Below are 20,833 nucleotides of genomic sequence, written 5' to 3' on the forward strand. Positions count from 1 at the left end.
ACCATCTTTGATCAACGAGCTAGTCAAGTAGAGGCATACTAGTGACACTATGTTTGTCTATGTATTCACACATGTATTATGTTTCCGGTTAATACAATTCTAGCATGAATAATAAACATTTATCATGATATAAGGAAATATAAATAACAACTTTATTATTGCCTCTAGGGCATATTTCCTTCAGTCTCCCACTTGCACTAGAGTTAATAATCTAGTTCACATCGCCATGTGATTTAACACCAATAGTTCACATCACCATGTGATTAATATCCATAGTTCACATCGCCATGTGGCCAACACTCAAAGGGTTTACTAGAGTCAGTGATCTAGTTCACATCGCCATGTGATTAACACCCAAAGAGTACTAAGGTGTGATCATGTTTTGCTTGTGAGAGAAGTTTAGTCAACGGGTCTACCAAATTCAGATCCGTATGTATTTTGCAAATTTCTATGTCTACAATGCTCTGCACGGAGCTACTTTAGCTAATTGCTCCCACTTTCAATATGTATCCAGATTGAGACTTAGAGTCATCTGGATCAGTGTCAAAACTAGCATCGACGTAACCCTTTACGACGAACCTTTTGTCACCTCCATAATCGAGAAACATATCCTTATTCCACTAAGGATAATTTTGACCGCTGTTCAGTGATCTACTATTAGATCACTATTGTACTCCCTTGCCAAACTTAGTGTAGGGTATACAATAGATTTGGTACACAGCATGTCATACTTTATAGAACCTATGGCTGAGGCATAGGGAATGACTTTCATTCTCTTTCTATCTTCTGCCGTGGTCGGGCTTTGAGTCTTACTCAATTTCTCACCTTGTAACACAGACAAGAACTCTTTCTTTGACTGTTCCATTTGAACTACTTCAAAATCTTATCAAGGTATGTACTCATTGAAAAAACTTATCAAGTGTCTTGATCTATCTCTATGGATCTTGATGCTCAATATGTAAGCAGCTTCACCAAGGTCTTTCTTTGAAAAACTTCTTTCAAACACTCATTTATGCTTTGCAGAATAATTCCACATTATTTCCGATCAACAATATGTCATTCACATATACTTATCAGAAATGATGTAGTGCTCCCACTCACTTTCTTGTAAATACAGGCTTCACCGCAAGTCTGTATAAAACTATATGCTTTGATCAATTTATCAAAGCGTATATTCCAACTCCGAGATGCTTGCACCAGTTCATAGATGGATCGCTGGAGCTTGCATATTTTGTTAGCACCTTTAGGATTGACAAAACCTTCTGGTTGCATCATATACAACTCTTCTTTAATAAATCCATTAAGGATTGCAGTTTTGTTTATCCATTTGCCATATTTCATAAAATGCGGCAATTGCTAACTTCATTCGGATAGACTTAAGCATAGATACGAGTGAGAAACTCTCATCGTAGTCAACACCTTGAACATGTCGAAAACCTTTTTGCGACAATTCTAGCTTTGTAGATAGTAACACTACTATCAGCGTCTGTTTTCCTCTTGAAGATCCATTTAATCTCAATGGCTCACCAATCATCGGGCAAGTCAATCAAAGTCCATACTTTGTTCTCATACATGGATCCCATCTCAGATTTCATGGCCTCAAGCCATTTTGCGGAATCTGGGCTCATCATCGCTTCCTCATAGTTCGTAGGTTCGTCATGGTCAAGTAACATGACCTCCAGAACAGGATTACCGTATCACTCTGGTGCGGATCTTACTCTAGTTGACCTACGAGGTAGGGTAGTAACTTGATCTGAAGTTACATGATCATCATCATTAGCTTCCTCACTAATTGGTGTAGGAGTCACACGAACAGATTTCTGTGATAAACTACTCTCCAATAAGGGAGAATGTACAATTAACTTATCAAGTTCTACTTTCCTCCCACTCACTTCTTTTGAGTGAAACTCCTTCTCTAGAAAGGATCCAAATTTAGCAACAAAAGTCTTGCCTTCAGATCTGTGATAGAAGGTGTACCCAACAGTTTCCTTTGGGTATCCTATGAAGACACATTTCTCCAATTTGGATTCGAGCCTATCAGGTTGAAGCTTTTTCACATAAGCATCGCAGCCCTAAACTTTAAGAAACGACAACTTTGGTTTCTTGCCAAACCACAGTTTATACGGTGTCATCTCAACGGATTTAGATGGTGCCCTATTTAACGTGAATGTAGCTGTCTCTAATGCATAACCCCAAAACGATAGTGGTAAATCGGTAAGAGACATCATAGATTGCACCATATCTAATTAAGTACGACTACGATGTTCGGGCACACCATTACGCTGTGCTGTTCCAGGTGGCATGAGTTTGTGAAACTATTTCACATTGTTTTAACTGAAGGCAAAACTCGTAACTCAAATATTCGTCTCCGCGATCAGATCGTAGAAACTTTATTTTCTTGTTACGATGATTTTCCACTTCACTCTGAAATTATATGAACTTTTCAAATGTTTCAGACTTATGTTTCATCAAGTAGATATACCCATATCTGCTCAAATCATCTGTGAAGGTTAGAAAATAACGATACCCGCCGCGAGCCTCAACACTCATCGGACTGCATACATCAGTATGTATTATTTCCAACAAGTCTGTTGCTCGCTCCATTGTTCCGGAGAACGGCGTTTTAGTCATTTTGCCCATAAGGCATGGTTCGCAAGCATCAAGTGATTCATAATCAAGTGATTCCAAAAGCCCATCAACATGGATTTTCTTCATGCGCTTTACACCAATATGACCTAAACGGCAGTGCCACAAATAAGTTGCACTATCATTATTAACTTTGCATCTTTTAGCTTCAATATCATGAATATGTGTATCACTACGATCGAGATCCAATAAACTATTTTTATTGGGTGTATGACCATCGAAGGTTTTATTCATGTAAAGAGAACAACAATTATTCTCTGACTTTAAATGAATAACCGTATTGCAATAAACATGATCAAACCATATTCATGCTCAACGCAAAAGTCAAATAACATTTATTTAGGTTTAACACTAATCCCGAAAGTATAGGGAGTGTGCGATGATGATCATATCAATCTTGGAACCACTTCCAACACACATCGTCACTTCAACTTCAACTAGTCTTTGTTTATTCTGTAACTCCTGTTTCGAGTTACTAATTTTTTAGCAACCGAACAAGTATCAAATACCCAGGGGCTACTATAAACACTAGTAAGGTACACATCAATAACCTGTATATCAAATATACCCTTGTTCACTTTGCCATCCTTCTTATCCACCAAATATTCAGGGCATTTCCGCTTCCAGTGACCATTTTCTTTGCAGTAGAAGCACTCAGTTTCAGGCTTTAGTCTAGCTTTGGGCTTCTTCACGAAAGTGACAACTTGCTTGCCATTCTACATGAAATTCCCTTTCTTTCCCTTTGCTCTTTTCTTGAAACTAGTGGTCTTGTTGATCATCAACACGTGATGCTCTTTCTTGATTTCTACCTTCATCGATTTCATCATCATGAAAAGCTCGGGAATCGTTTTCGTCATCCCTTGCATACTATAGTTCATTAACAAGTTCTACTAACTTGGTGATGGTGACTAGAGAATTCTGTCAATCACTATTTTATCTGGAAGATTAACTTCCACTTGATTCAAGCGATTGTAGTACCCAGTCAATCTGAGCACATGCTCACTGCTTGAGCTATTCTCCTCCATCTTTTAGCTATAGAACTTGTTGGAGACTTCATATCTCTCAACTCGGGTATTTGCTTGAAATATTAACTTCAACTCCTGGAACATCTCATATGGTCCATGACGTTCAAAACGTCTTTGAAGTCCCGATTCTAAGCCGTTAAGCATGGTGCACTAAACTATCAAGTAGTCATCATATTGAGCTAGCCAAACATTCATAACGTCTGCATCTGCTCCTGCAATAGGTCTGTCACCTAGCGGTGCATCAAGGACATAATTCTTCTGTGCAGCAATGAGGATAAACCTCAGATCACGGACCCAGTCCGCATCATTGCTACTATCATCTTTCAACTTTGTTTTCTCTAGGAACACATATAAAACATAGGGAAGCAACAACGCGAGCTATTGATCTACAACATTATTTACAAAATACTATCAGGACTAAGTTCATGATAAATTAAAGTTCAATTAATCATATTACTTAAGAACTCCCACTTAAATAGACATCCCTCTAATCATCTAAGTGATCACGTGATCCAAATCAACTAAACCATGCCCGATCATCACGTGAGATGGAGTAGTTTCAATGGTGAACGTCACTATGTTGATCATATCTACTATATGATTCACGCTCGACCTTTCGGTCTCAGTGTTCCGAGGCCATATCTGCATATGCTAGGCTCGTCAAGTTTAACCTGAGTATTATGTGTGTGCAACTGTTTTGCACCCGTTGTATTTGAACATAGAGCCTATCACACCCGATCATCACGTGGTGTCTTAGAACGAAGAACTTTCGCAACGGTGCATACTCAGGGAGAACACTTATACCTTGATGATTTAGTGAGAGATCATCTTATAATGTTACCGTCAAACAAAGCAAGATAAGATGCATAAAAGATAAACATCACATGCAATCAATATAAGTGATATGATATGGCCATCATCATCTTGTGCTTGTGATCTCCATCTCCGAAGCACCGTCATGATCACCATCGTCACCGGCGCGACACCTTGATCTCCATCGTAGCATCGTTGTCGTCTCGCCAACTTATGCTTCTACGACTATCGCTACCGCTTAGTGATAAAGTAAAGCATTACAGGGCGTTTGCATTGCATACAATAAAGTGACAACCATATGGTTCCTGCCAGTTGCCGATAACTCGGTTATAAAACATGATCATCTCATAAAAAAATAGCATCATGCCTTGACCGTATCACATCACAACATACCCTGCAAAAACAAGTTAGACGTCCTCTACTTTGTTGTTGCAAGTTTTACGTGGCTGCTACGGGCTGAGCAAGAACCGTTCTTACCTACGCATCAAAACCACAACGATAGTTTGTCAAGTTAGTGCTGTTTTAACCTTCTCAAGGACCGGGTGTAGCCACACTCGGTTCAACTAAAGTAGGAGAAACTGACACCCGCTAGCCACCTGTGTGCAAAGCACGTCGGTAGAACCAGTCTCGCGTAAGCGTACGCGTAATGTCGATCTGGGCCGCTTCATCCAACAATACCGCCGAACCAAAGTATGACATGCTGGTAAGCAGTATGACTTGTATCACCCACAACTGTACTCGTGCATATAACATCTACGCATAAAACCAAGCTTGGATGCCACTGTTGGGGAAAGTACTAATTTCAAAAAAATTCCTACGCACACACAGAATCATGGTGATGCATAGCAACGAGAGGGGAGAGTGTTGTCCACGTACCCTCGTAGACCGAAAGCAGAAGCGTTAGCACAACGCGGTTGATGTAGTCGTACGTCTTCACGATCCGACCGATCAAGTACCGAACGCACGGCACCTCCGAGTTCAGCACACGTTCAGCTCGATGACGTCCCTCGAACTCCGATCCAGCCGAGCTTTGAGGAAGAGTTCCGTCAGCACGACGGCGTGGTGACGATGATGATGTTTCTACCGACGCATGGCTTCGCCTAAGCACCGCTACGATATTATTGAGGTGGATTATGGTGGAGGGGGGCACCGCACACGGCTAAGAGATCCAAGAGATCAATTGTTGTGTCTAGAGGTGCCCCCTGCCCCCGTATATAAAGGACGGAGGGAGAGGCCGGCCCTAGAGGGGGCGCGCCAAGTGTGGGGAGTCCTACTAGGACTCCCAAGTCCTAGTAGGATTCCCCTTTCCTTTCCGGAGTAGGAGAGAAGGAAAGAGGGGGAGAGGGAGAAGGAAAAGGGGGCTGCACCCCTTGTCCAATTCGGACCAGAGGGGGGGCGCGCGCCTCTTTCCTTTTGGCCTCTCTCCTCTATTCCCGTATGGCCCAATAAGGCCCAATACTTCTCCCGTTGAATTCCCGTAACTCCCCGGTACTCCGAAAATACCCGAATCACTCGGAACCTTTCCGATGTCCGAATATAGTCGTCCAATATATCGATTTTTACGTCTCGACCATTTCGAGACTCCTCGTCATGTCCCTGATCTCATCCGGGACTCTGAACTACCTTCGGTACATCAAAACACATAAATTGATAATATAACCGTCATCGAACTTTAAGCGTGCGGACCCTACGGGTTCGAGAACTATGTAGACATGACCGAGACACGTCTCCGGTCAATAACCAATAGCGGAACCTGGATGCTCATATTGGCTCCCACATATTCTACGAAGATCTTTATCGGTCAAACCGCATAACAACATACGTTGTTCCCTTTGTCATCGGTATGTTACTTGTCCGAGATTCGATCGTCGGTATCTTAATACCTAGTTCAATCTCGTTACCGGCAAGTCTCTTTACTTGTTCCGTAATACATCATCCCGCAACTAACTCATTAGTTGCAATGCTTGCAAGGCTTATAGTGATGTGCATTACCGAGTGGGCCCAGAGATACCTCTCCGACAATCGGAGTGACAAATCCTAATCTCGAAATACGCCAACCCAACAAGTACCTTCAGAGACACCTGTAGAGCACCTTTATAATCACCCAGTTACGTTGTGACGTTTGGTAGCACACAAAGTGTTCCTCCGGTAAACGGGAGTTGCATAATCTCATAGTCATAGGAACATGTATAAGTCATGAAGAAAGCAATAGCAGAATACTAAACGATCGAGTGCTAAGCTAACGGAATGGGTCAAGTCAATCACATCATTCTCCTAATGATGTGATCCCGTTAATCAAATGACAACTCATGTCAATGGCTAGGAAACATAACCATCTTTGATCAACGAGCTAGTCAAGTAGAGGCATACTAGTGACACTATGTTTGTCTATGTATTCATACATGTATTATGTTTTCGGTTAATACAATTCTAGCATGAATAATAAACATTTATCATGATATAAGAAAATATAAATAACAACTTTATTATTGCCTCTAGGGCATATTTCCTTCAAGACCCACGCCGCCCAGAGGGAAGAGAAAACCGAGGCGCGGTGGTCGGCGTTGATGACGAACAACGCCGTCAAGCTCGACCTGGTCCAGACCAACGTCGTCGGGATGAAGAGGAACATCGACCTGGCATTCCTGATGGGGGGGGGACATGTCGATGATGGACGAGCAGGTCAAGGCGTGGTACCTGGCGGGGCGTGGCCTCATCTTGAACCAGATGTCGTCGGCGGTCGCGCCAACTCCCACGCCGACCCCAACGCCGCCGCCAAGCCCGAGCGATGATGCCTCCGCGACGCCCAGCACAGAAGCCGCGTCGTCGCCGACCAGCCCGCGCACGCCAACTCCCACCAGCCCGACGCCGGAGGTCGACGCCGCCGTTTGATGCCTTGCCTACACGTCCTTTCTTTTGAACGCCGAATTTTCGAGTTATTGATCGCCGAACTGTGGCATGGTGATCGCCGAACTGATCGCCGGACTTGTGGCGCTGATCGCCGGACTTGTGGCGTTTTTGGTAGCGGGAATGCCAAGTTTAAATTTATGACGTCTTTGGGGGCGGCACCTGGGGGCGTGGCTGGAAACTAGATCGCCTCCAGGGCCAAAAAAGCGCCGGCCGAAGGGCCAAAATAACGCCGAGCGGTGCGCTGGGGGGCCGAATGAGTGGAGATGCTCTTAGTGTAGTGGGGGAGAACCCACTATATAAAGTGGTCTCATACCTCGTCCACCAGCAGCACATGAGAGTATACTTGGCAATGGGATACCCGGCCCGGTCTTGCCTGCAGGCCGGCCCTGGGCTTGGCTTTTTTGCGTTTTAGGAAAGAGGTCCGGCGGGCTTATTCATTGACGGACCGGGCTTGGGCCTAAAAACTAGGCCCGATGGCCGGCCCGGGCAGGGCCCAGGCCTAGATTTTCTGCCTCGGACTTTGTTAGGCCCGACCCGGCCCGATGGATGGCCAGGTACACACATTTATTTATGCGCCTTTGAGATTAATTTGGGAATTTCTGAAAGAAAAAAAACGCATGGGCCAGGTCCATTAATTCTAACACACGTGAGTTAACCGAGGTGAATTACGAAACAAGACTACAAGCACCATTTCAAAGGCCTCTTGATTTTATTTATTTATTGCGAATGAAAGGCCTCTTGATCAACCGAGGTGAATTATGAAACTAGACCACATGCACGGTGCTTGTGGAATGGATGTGTCCTACTGACGAGTAACGATCGTAGGATCGGCGAGCTTAAATGACGGAGATTTGCAGCTTGGTACAATGGACCATGCACCATTAAACCCCTCCTTTGCTTTCTGTAGTTCGGACCGTTGCATTTGGTTGGAGTAATAGGCTCCAACAATGATTGTGTTCGTTACGCCAAACCTCCTCGTAGAGTTAAGAAAAACCATCAGTTGGTGCAACAATGTAGGTGATCCATCGATGGCAAAGATACGTACATAGAGGTGTACCACATACTACAATACTCCTACCTTCTCCATCCATGATCGTATAGCAATCCTCGTATTGACGCACAACCATGCAAGTGGTTTCTTTCATGCAGCAGCCTTCAGGATCTCCACGTTGCTTACCGCCAAGACCTTCCTTAGTCAACATTGTTTTCCTCCCCGCAAACAATTCCATGTTGCAATAGTGTTGTATGCAGCCAGAAATGACCAGGAATTAGTAACACAAAACATATGCGTCGGAGGAGAACCAGATAGCGAACTGAGCAGTGCATAACACTAATGTAATCCACGTACAAGCTACAAGTAAGAGTAGTAGTCTTAGGTGAGCTACTGATGTCCATGTCTAGCCGCATTGTTCATTGCACCCGCGCCATTTCTCTCGCCCGAAAATAGACAGATCCCTACCGATCTACTAGCTGCGAACCACCACTTGTGCCTCCTATACGACTCGCAAGTGTCATGGAATAATAGACCGGCCGGTTCGCGTCATGCGGTAGTACAGTTTCCCTCGAGATTTTATCCTCGGGCACTGTGTCACTGAACAGTAGCAGCCATAGCTAGCTGGCCACTCCGTTCACCCTTGACGTGCACATCATCAACGGAGTTCAGCTTCAGCGCGTACGAGCGCCGATCGGGACGTCGCCCGCCGGTGGCAACGATGGATCGGATCGGTTACGCGTGTGCGCAGCTCAGGCTCCGCACCGTTGGCATCGGCCGTCTCCCGATCGATCGGTTACGGCGAACCGACTGAGTGCGTGACCAATCGTGGGCGTTTATGGGCTAGCGTTGGTGACCGCTACTGACGGCGCGGAGGAGGCGATGAATCTGCTTGCTGGGCGAGATCGAAACCTGCGAATTAAAACGCAGGGACGGATCGGTCTGAGTTGTTCGGGAACTGCAATAATAAATGATGGATATACTAACAAGAGTTGATTACCAACCAAAACAGATTAATCGTCTGCTACTCCTACTATTACAGAGAACGAAAACAACACAGAAGAACCAGTCAAAAGAATCAAATATGGCAATGACAAGGAACACAACGCGTCATGAAATTATCATCCATCGCCATCGATTACTGTTAACTGCCAGCGGAGCATCATTTATCCATCAGAGTACAAAAGCTGGGTCAACATCCTATAGCAAGTTATGTACTGTACGGTCGTACACTCTACAGTAGCTATCTGGTAAAACATTGCCAACTCGTGCTAAACTAGGCCAAGCATATACAACAACAAACACAATTTGTCCACACTACACACTGGTTCTCCGGGGGGGAAGCAAAAGACGGCAGGACACGGTTTGCTAATAACAAAGAGACACAAGATTATGTTTTCATGAGTGTATATATAGGCTGTTCATCATTTTGAAATTTCAATGTAGCTTGACATCACCAACAGATAAATATAGTAGCACCTATCGGATAACCAATTCTTTAATGCTCGACAACACTATCCATACAATACACTCTTTGATTCAAAGGATTTTCATAGGATTTTTGAAGGATTAGAATCCTTAGGAATTTTTCCTACGTTGGTCGTTTGATTCGTAGGATTGAATCCTATAGGATTTTTTTCCTAAGGATTCATTTATACTACATTTAACAGGAATTCTAACATCCACTTCAACCTCTTGGAAGAAATCCTTTGTTTTTTCCATGACACAATCAAACAAACTGAAATTCTATATGGATCCAATGGACATGTCATTCCAATCCTACATTTTTCCTATTCCTGTGTTTTTGCAATCCTATGAATCAAAGAGGCTTTTTTGCACACATACTAGACTACTGTATGGTAGTAGTACTCCATACGGTAGACTACTGTTTGTAATGAAGTAGCCTGTAAAAAGAACATAGTACTACAAATATGGGATTACATTATTATTTTCATATTTTTGTACGCCAATGCTAACCCCATGCAAACTAAATCAGAAAATTCATGAAAAAGAGAACTTTCATCTCGCTGCATGATGATGGTCCCATGCCCAACTTTAAATTCGGGATACCACACTCGCGTCGACATTGCCTTCAATCGGGCAAATTTTAGCCACATTTTAGCTTGTGACGGCTTGAACAAGAATTTTCATCCGGGATGCCGGTACACAATCAATCGAGGCCAAATAATGGCACGAACACACACCTTCAAGGTACTAGCTAAGAAAGTGTGTCCCTTCTGTGTCCAACCAATAATGGCACGAACACAGGGACATATCGACCACTTCATTGCATCTTTATGCTCCCCAGCGCCATCTCCCCTGCTCCCCCCACCGCCGCCGCCGCCGCCGATGCTCACCCCCCCGCCCCCTCGCCCAGACTCTGCTTGCACCTCCGACCAGCGGCGTAGTGGTCGCCTTGCTTCACTGCCGAGCCACGGCCTCTCCACCATGGCCAAGGTCCAGCTCGTCCTTCTCAAGAAGCACGGCCAAACGACGGCCGAGCCGCCGGCCCCTGACGATATTCAGCGCTACAAGGACATCTACCAGAGGCCCCTCCCACCCCACATCATCGACGCGGTCACCGATTTGACCGCCGCCACAACGAAGAAGGGAAGATGTACCTCGGCCTCCGCCTCCACAAGTCTGCCGACCACGGCGGTCGTGCAGTAGCTCGGTTGCTGCCGGCCACGGTGGCTGCTCCCAGGTTCCCAATGATTGTACGCCACTGCTTCATGTCGAGACGAGCGGTCTCGGCCAACCTGCTGCCTTGCAACCTCTTCACTTCGCCTGCTGCTTGTCTCTTTAAGTCTGTACCTGCTGCTGTTACCTACTATGGCTCCAAGTCTGCATGTGCTTCTGTCCGGTCCTGCCCAGTTGTGTTTTGGTTTGCTTATGGATAGTGCGATCTTAAGCAGGAATGTAAGAGGCCTAAACAATCCCGCGGGACACCGAGTTGTTGCTGGCGTTGTTCGAGATCACCACTGTAAGCTTGTCTGTCTGCAAGAGACAAAGCTGGATTCTATCTCTAACAGCATCATCGCCGAAACTTTGGATCCCTCCTTCATGGACAACTTTGTTTTCCTTCCTGCTGTTGGCACCAGAGGGGGCATCCTCATTGCCGCCTCCTCTGATCACATCAAAGTTACTCCGCAACCGCTGTTACAGGGGACTTTCTCAGTGTCCGCGTTGATCACCGACCTCTGCTGCAACTCGCCTTGGCTATTGACAGGGGTCTACGGCCCACAATCTGACGAGGACAAACTCAACTTCTTGAATGAGATCAGACACATCAAAGCCTTGGCTCCGTCTGAATGGGTTGTACTTGGAGACTTTAACCTTATTAGCCGTGCATCCGAGAAGAGCAACAGCAATATCAACCTTCGTATGATCCGTGCCTTTCGTGCCGCCATTGATGATCTGCATTTAAAGGAGTTGCCGCTGATCGGACGCCGCTTCACCTGGTCAAATGAAAGGCTGAATTCTACCCTAACCAAGATAGACAAAGTGCTGTTCACTGAGGAGTGGGAATCAAGATACCCTGACTTCCAGCTACTGCCGGGATCCACTGACATCTCTGACCATTGCCCTCTGATCATGAAGAAGATTCAAGCGCGTCACTTCTCTGGATTCCGGTTCGAGGCTTGGTGGCCAAACGAGGATGGCTTCAGTGAGGTTGTCTCCCAGGCATGGTCCAAGCAACTGCATACCAATGATTGCATTCAGAAGCTGCACATCAAGCTTACTAGAACAGCCAAAGCCCTCAAAAAGTGGAGTAAAAACCTGATCAAAGAGAGAAGATTCTACTCTGCAGTTGCCTCCGAGGTCATATTGCAGCTTGACCTCGCGATGGAGAACCGGTCACTAACACAACAGGAGCTTGACTTGCGTGCGTTGCTAAAGGGGAGGCTGCTTGCCCTCGCTGTTATTCAAAAAATAAGATGGAGGCAACGATCAAGATTAGTTTGGATCAGAGTTGGCGACGCGAACACCAAGCTGTTTCACCTTCGCGCCAACAGCAGAAGAAGGAAGAATCATATCCCCTTCCTTCATCATTGTGGCCATGTTGCTTCTGACCATGAGGACAAGGCAGCAGTCCTCAAAAATCACTTCATCTCCTTGTTGGGTCAACCGGAAAGCGCCACTCTACGAATGAACTGGTCTAATCTTAATCTGCCATCTGCAGACCTGACACACCTGGATCACCCATTTGACTTGGATGAGCTGGGCAAAGCTATTAAAGAAATGGCAGCAGAGAAGGCACCGGGCCCGGACGGTTTCATTGGGATTTTCTTCAAAAGATGTTGGCACACGATTAAGGTGGATTTGCTGAATGCCCTTAACCAGCTCTCTGCCCTTGATGCTAGAAACTGGAACCTGTTGAACTCTGCATTCATTGTCCTAATCCCGAAGAAAGAAAATGCTCTACGCGCTGCTGATTATCGCCCAATAAGTCTTTCCCATAGTGTTGCTAAGATCCTGGGAAAACTCCTTGCCAATAGACTGGCGCCAACTATGCAGCATCTAATATCTATGAGCCAAAGTGCCTTCCTCAAAGGAAGATCGATCCAAGACAATTTTCTGTATGTTCAAAATCTCGTCCAGAGTTTACATAGAGCCAAGAAAGGGGCAATCTTCCTGAAGCTGGATATTGCGAAGGCATTTGATTCCGTCAGATGGGACTATCTGCTTGAGGTGCTCTGCCACATGGGCTTCGGACAGAGATGCCGTGATTTGATTGCAATCGTGCTCTGCTCAACCTCCTCCGGAGTAATCCTCAATGGTGATCCGGGGCTGCGTTTCTACCATCGATGTGGCTTGCGACAAGGCGGCCCACTCTCGCCTTTTTTGTTCCTGCTTGCTATAGAGCCACTACAGCGTATCTTCGCGTCTGCAACCGAAGCCGGGATCCTGAAGCCTATTGCGCACAATTTGGCCTCCATCAGAGTCAGCCTTTATGCGGACGATGCTGCCCTATTTCTGAACCCATACAAGTCTGAGATGATGGCCTCACAAGCAATCCTGGAAGCCTTTGGGAGAATCTCTGGACTCTACACCAACTTCAACAAGTCCTCGGCTTTCCCTATCTGTTGTGATGAGCTGACAACTAATGAAGTGCTCTCCGAGTTCGCGGGAACAACTGACTCTTTCCCTTGCAAATATCTCGGGCTACCACTTAGCCTCCACAACCTTAGGCGCGCCGACCTCCAAATTCTGATTGACAAGATAGCTGCGAAGCTCGCAGGATGGAAAGGCAAGCTCCTGAACAAAGCGGGAAGGCTAACGTTGATCATCTCAGTCCTTACCTCTATCACCACCTACCTGTTGACCCTGTTCGCTCCTAGCAAGTGGCTGATCAAGAGGATCGACAAGCTTAGGAGAAGTTTTCTTTGGAAGGGCAGTGAGGAGGAGGCCAAAGGTGGGATTTGTGCAGTCAACTGGCAGCTGGTTTGCTCACCAAAAAAGTACGGTGGACTGGGCATCAAAAACCTCTCCTCTTTTAGCAGAGCTCTACGGCTGCGGTGGGCCTGGTTCGCGTGGCAAAGCCAACCTAGGCCCTGGTTTGGAATGAAACTCCCCTGCTCTGAAGCGGATATGCAGCTCTTTCATGCCTCCACCAACATTCACCTTGGAAATGGGCAAACTGCGAGTTTCTGGAAGTCAAAGTGGTTGGATGGGGCCGCACCACGTGACCTTGCACCCTCCCTCTTCAAGCTGGCGCGCAGGAAAAACTACACTGTGGCTCAAGCCATGCATGACAGGAAGTGGATGAAGGGGCTTGAAAGAATCAGCTCCCATGATGATCTGCACTCCTTTCTGCTTCTGTGGGAGAAGATTCAGACTGTCAACTTATCTGAAACAAGAGATACTATTGATTGGATCTGGACGAAGGACAAGAAATACACCGCCAAGTCTGCATATTCCTGTCAGTTCATTGGTTCGATTGCCAAGCCTGAGTCTGACCTGATCTGGAGGCTCAAGATTGAAAGAAAGGTGAGGTTTTTCCTCTGGACTTTGGCTCAAAACAGACTCCCAACCACTGACACGCTGCGAGCCCATGGGAGCGATCATAACGCGACGTGTTCTCTCTGCCTCCAACTCCCTGAAACCGCACTCCACCTCTTCAACACATGCCTTTTTTCCAAGGATGTTTGGAACAAGCTATGCTTGGCACGACCCTTGCGCTACCCTTCCCTGCCTGCTAGCATTCAGTCCATCTCTCATTGGTGGAGAGTTTGCTCCCAGCGCAACAACGAGCAGGCCGTTGCTGCTGCTTATTTTGCTTGGCACATGTGGAATGAGAGGAACAGGAGGGTCTTCAACGCCAAGTCTACCTCAGCGGACGGCGTGGTTTCTCTGATAAAAGCTGACTTAGATTTCCTGAGAGTAGCGCTGTAATTCTCCTTTTTTTGTACAGGCAGCGTTCTCTGGACGACTGCTCACTCTTATGTACATTCCTAATCTTCAATGAAAAGGCAGAGCACCTGCCGTTCGAGTCAAAAAAATAAATAAAGGCCAAGTCATAGATTTTTACCACAAACTCACCATCTAGACGGCAGATCTTCCAAGCACCATGGAGTCCATCGGATAGCCACAAAGCCGACCACCACCACCATCGGAACTCCTCCAAACCATGCAGCAACCACTCCTTGAACCGTAAGTAAATTGAACGGCTCAATATTATAATCTAGGACCCCAAGTGTTTATAGATGAACTCGAAGTACTATCACATGGGCCTTCGTTGACTCGAAGTTGCAATTTAGCTTAAGTTATGAATTTGGCTACTAAATCCTGTATGACCCACAACACAATGTCAACCACTCCTTTCTAAAATATAGTCATGTTTATTTTTGAGAAGACTGCCAAAAAAATGTCTTCTCTTTCTAGGCATAACTTCCCTTGTATGTACCTTTTTTTCTTCCATTTGACTCCTAGACTACAAGCTAACTTTCTAGCACGGGTCGAAATATGAATAATACGTCTGACCATTTAGTTTCCTTACCATGAGCTTCTTTTCTTTTGCAGGGTCTTCAACATGAGCTTCAAGGGTCGAAATATGAATGTGCATTTACTGCTGAAGACGGCAACTTTGATGGATTTCTTTTTTTTCGAAAAAACTTCTATGGATTTCAATATAACATTTTTTATATTCTCTATGTTTCTTTTTACTTCATATATTAATTTTTTTTAAGTTAATCTTTTTGAAATTTGACTGAGTTTATAAAAAAACATCAGCATTCATAACACCAAATCAGTATCACTAGATCCATCATGAAATATATTTTAACTTTATATTTGTTTGGAATTGAACATTTTGATACTTCCAACATAAAAGTGATCGAACATTATAAAATTTTGATCAAACAAATCTAGTATACAAAGTAGAAAAAACAGAGGGAGTATAAAAGAAACGTGTTGCTCATATTCATTTGAGTTAGTACGCCGATAAAGGATGGGGTGGCGGCTGGCTCTTGGCTCTGCCGAATTTTACCAGATGCGCCCTCCGTCAGTGGCGGACCTAGAAAGTGTTTGGAGTGGGGGCAAACTAATTGAGTGGGGGCATATTCTACAGAAATTCAAAGAATTTAAGCATATTTTACAGAAAACACAAGCAAATATTACTAAACTTTCAAATTTTCAGTGGGTGCCTGGCCCCCACTCACCATAACGTGGGTTCGCCCCTGCCCTCCGTACATAGTCGTCATCTTTTTTCTTCAAAAAAGATTCAAATATATTATAAAAAATCATCAAAAGTACAAAGAACCTCAAACATAATAAAAAGTACATTGAAGTCTCTAGACCCTGAACGACCACTACTGTTGCCTGAACGAGCCATCGATGTACCGCTGTCATCGTTCCCCTATCAGAGTCGGTTTGACCTTTTCTATGACAAACAGCAAGTATTCTGCACATGCCCCTAAGTAGCAGCTCCCTAGAGTTGTAGTAATAGATCTGTAGCGACTGACAACAAACCTAGTCTAACCTCGCCGCCCTAAAAAGACGATAGTAATCTACGCCAGAGCTCTATCGACTACGTTAAGATTGACAAACTCCAGGAGGATCGGAACCCAGATGACAAACTCGAGGGAGAAGTGCCGCCATCCTCCCAAATCTTAAGTTGAACTATTAACGGAGTGAAGGCACATGGATTCCCCTTCCTACCACCAGCCGACAGAGCAATAGAAAGAGGCAAGGTGAACCCATAGACGTACTCGTTGACGAAGTCTGAAGAGGAGAGTTCGTCCTAGCCACCGAAGGGTAAGGGAGAAAATGGTTGGCACGGGTAAAGCTATCACAGCCTAACCCGCGCATGGTCGTCATCTGCTCATCGAAATGCCGTGCAGTCCAACGCCCTCAGCCCCGTGTATACGCGCACCCCTCAAAATTGTGGGTTTGTGGAACCGATGCGAATGACAAAATCTCAAAACCAGACGGCCGGCCACCTGCGTATGCCAGGTATATAGAGATAGTAGTAGGTATGTACATGCATTGCACTTTAAATCCCAAATGGTAAGCCACACACGTATGACACAAAGCAATCCGGATATGACATTTTTTACGACTTAAGTTGCCATCCGAAAAAAAACCTAAAAAAACTGAAACTTGCCCCAAAAAGTTGTCATACTTGAACTTGACAACTAAAATTGTCATTCTCGCGTCACTAAATTTGCAATAAAAAATGTTTAGAGTTGCTATGTGTTTATGGCACATGTATGGCATTTATCAGGATACTTTCAAATTCTACAGCAGCCGGGTGAGAGAGAAGACGTGATGGAGTGTACAATGATGCCACCCAACGTAGAGATACATTCTATGCAACTTGCAAAAATATACTATATATAAAACGGACGATGGCATAAATCAAGTGGTTGGACCTGCACTTGTAGCTGCGGTCAGCTCTCTACGATGCGCCTACGACTGAGTTTGTTTGCCCAAGAACGATGTTTGGCAAAACGTAACGCCTAATGCACACAGCACACTGCCAAGATGCCGCATGCATGCATCTGCAAAAATATGTCACAAGCCGAATCAATATGTTGTTTGATGGTTAGAAGAACCGTGGTATTCCCAGCCCATCAGGGTTCAAATCCTGATGCTCGCATTTATTTCTAGATTTATTTCAGAATTTCCGGCGATGTGCATTCACTACTAGGAAAAACCTTATACACAGAATCTTCGCGGCACAAAAAGAGGCGCTGCTGCTAATTAGCCGTAGCCAGGTTAAGAAAAGCGCGCTGCTGATGAAAATTTAGCAGTAGCGCGTGATGGATAAACCGCGCTGCTACAAAAATGTACCGACAGTACCCAACAACCTAAGTTTACCAGCAGCGTGGTGGCATGATGCGCGCTACTGCTAAAGCAATAGTAGTAGCGCGCTTTTTGGTCACGTCGCTGCTGCTAATTTTGAAATTGTCCACACGGTTGGCCTGTTTAGCAGCACCCCACCACCTTTTCCCACCCGTCCTCCCCTCCCCCATCTCCTCTCCTCCTTTTCCCCTACCTCCCACATCCTCCCTCTCTCACTCTTCTTCTTCCTCAAGACTTCTCCCCCCATTACTCTCCCTTTTCTACCTACCTTTCTCTCTCTTCATTACTCCTAGCTAATTACACCACCTTCATTAATGCATCTCCTTTATCTTTTTCCTTCCCCCTCCACTAGTTGAAGTTGTCTCCTCCCAAATTAGCTAGCTAGGTAGATGTAGCATTTAGTCAAGTGACATATTTGCCCCCTAACTAGATCTATCTTTATCAAGAAGAGCTTTGTGCACTTTTGATCTCCCTACATCATCATCTCCACCGTGTGCTCGATCTCGAGATAGAGGTGATAAAAACTTCATGCTTTTGCAAAATGGAAATATGTGTATGTGTGTGTGATATGATAATTGGGCAATATGATGGAAATTGTGTGTGTGGCATGAGTTGACGCCAAATTGTGCTTTTGAGTTGCCTATGTTTTGCCGAAATGTCGATTTATTTCCGTTTCGGCGAATTCCGGGCAAACTCTAGATCTATATATGTCCTATTTTTAGGGAAGGTCATGTCGAATTTTTGTATGACTTTGATGCATGCACGCATTTTATAATCAATTTGTTTATTATTACCGTGCAGACGTTCATGATGGTCAGTGGAACGATGGTGGACAGGTGGTTGCGGTCGGCGGTGCAGGACATGAAAGAAATAACCTGACAGAGGTTTTATGTCCGTGTCGAAAATGCAAAGGAATAGTTTGGCTCGACCCCTATGACGATGGTCGTGTCGAAGCGCACCTGCTCATGACTGGTTTCATGGATGGCTATACTCGGTGGATAATTGAAGATGAGGATGACGATGTTGAGGACGCCGACGGGGCAGGCAATGATGACACGGGGCAAGACGAAGAGATGATCGATAATGGCGGCGGGGAAGAGGCCGGACATGGCGGCGGAGAAGGGGCCGGACATGGCGGAGGAGAAGGGGCCGGACATGGCGGCGGAGAGAACGACGTGGACTCCACGCAGCAGAGTTCGTCGGTACTAAGTTCAATCGTGCCGGACCCTCATGTTCAAGCACTGCTTCGCAAGGACACGAGTACTGAGAGAGCTGCTTCTAAAGAGGAGGCTAAGCTGGAGCAACTAGTGGTAGACTCGAACACTCCATTGTATGATGGTTGCAATCCTGAGGTGACCCGCTTGAGTTTCACGCTCCAACTCCTGAAGACGAAGGCTAAAAACAAATGGACCGACACTAGCCTCGATGAGCATCTCAAGTACCTAAAGGATATTCTTCCCGCGGGGAATCTATGTCCTACTAGTGTTGATGAGGCCAAGAAGATCGTGTGCCCTCTTGATCTGCCGCACGTTAGATACCATGCATGCATCAACGATTGCATAATTTATCGAAAGGAGCACGCGGAAAAAACAAGCTCTCCGGTGTGCAATGCTTCTCGATACAATAAGGCCGGGAAGAAATGTCCCCAGAAAGTTGTATGGTACTTACCGATCACTCCCCGTCTCCAGCGGTATTTTGTAGATCCCAAGGAAGCAAAGCTAATGCGCTGGCACGCGAAGAGGAAGAAGCCTGACGATGGAGATGATCCGAAGCTGAGACATGTCAAGGATGGAAGCCAGTGGAGAGCGTTGAACAACTTCTATCGGTATTTAGAATGTGATGCAAGGAACATCGTGCTCGGCGCGTGTACCGATGGCATGACTCCGTTTGGCAACCATAGCACATGGCCCGTGTTTGTATGGATGTACAACCTCCCCCCTAGTTGTGCATGAAGTCGAAGTACATTCACATGAGCATGCTTATTCAAGGGCCGAAACAACCAGGAAATAATATTAATTTGTATCTGGGGCTACTTCACGAGGAGTTAGACACGTTATAGGAAACACCGGCCAAGACATGGGACGCCAGCAAAGGCGAGTATTTCTACATGAGAGCCGCGCTGATCACGACGGTGCACGACTATCTCGGTTACAGATATGTCGCACGCCAGGTGTGCCATGGATATTGCGGATGCACGCGGTGCATGGATGATACGACGTCTCAGCAGCTAACGTCAAGGAAAGATGGCGGGTCTGGGAAAATCGTGTACATGGGGCATCGAAGATGGCTCGAACAGGACGACCCGTGGAGAAACCGTGGAGATCTATTCAATGGTCACACTGAGCATCGAGGACTGATACGTCTCCAACGTATCTATAATTTTTGATTGCTCCATGCTATATTATATTCTGTTTTGGACATTATTGGGCTTTATTATATACTTTTATATTATTTTTGGGACTAACCTATTAACCGGAGGCCCAGCCCAGAATTGCTGTTTTTTGCCTATTTCAGAGTTTCGCAGAAAAAGAATATCAAACGGAGTCCAAACGGAATGAAACCTTCGGGACGTGATTTTCGGAACGAACATGATCCAGAGGACTTGGACCCTACGTCAAGACATCAACCAGGAAGCCACGAGGTAGGGGGCGCGCCCTCCACCCTCGTGGGCCCCCTCTTGCTCCACCGACGCACTCCTTCCTCCTATATATACCTACGTACCCCCAAACTACCAGATACGGAGCCAAAAACCTAATTCCACCGCCGCAACCTTCTGTACCCGTGAGATCCCATCTTGGGGCCTGTTCCGGAGCTCCGCCGGAGGGGGCATCGATCACGGAGTGCTTCTACATCAACACCATAGCCTCTCCGATGATGTGTGAGTAGTTTACCTCAGACCTTCGGGTCCATAGTTATTAGCTAGATGGCTTCTTCTCTCTTTTTGGATCTCAATACAATGTTCTCCCCCTCTCTCGTGGAGATCTATTCGATGTAATCTTCTTTTTTGCGGTGTGTTTGTTGAGACCGATGAATTGTGGGTTTACGATCAAGTTTATCTATGAACAATATTTGAATCTTATCTGAATTCTTTTATGTATGATTGGTTATCTTTGCAAGTCTCTTCGAATTATCAGTTTGGTTT

The 20,833-nt window shown here is 45.6% G+C and overlaps 1 protein-coding gene across 1 annotated transcript; it reads left to right on the top strand.

Moving 5' to 3' along the window:
• The first annotated feature begins 11,448 nt into the window (after nt 1-11,448).
• Nucleotides 11,449-14,781, top strand: LOC141042953 (uncharacterized). Its single transcript, XM_073511864.1, has one exon. The coding sequence runs from the start codon at nt 11,449-11,451 to the stop codon at nt 14,779-14,781; it is 3,333 nt and encodes a 1,110-aa protein (XP_073367965.1).
• Nucleotides 14,782-20,833: the final 6,052 nt, after the last annotated feature.

This window comes from Aegilops tauschii, chromosome 3 (assembly GCF_002575655.3).
Source record: "Aegilops tauschii subsp. strangulata cultivar AL8/78 chromosome 3, Aet v6.0, whole genome shotgun sequence".
Classification (NCBI taxonomy): domain Eukaryota; kingdom Viridiplantae; phylum Streptophyta; class Magnoliopsida; order Poales; family Poaceae; genus Aegilops; species Aegilops tauschii.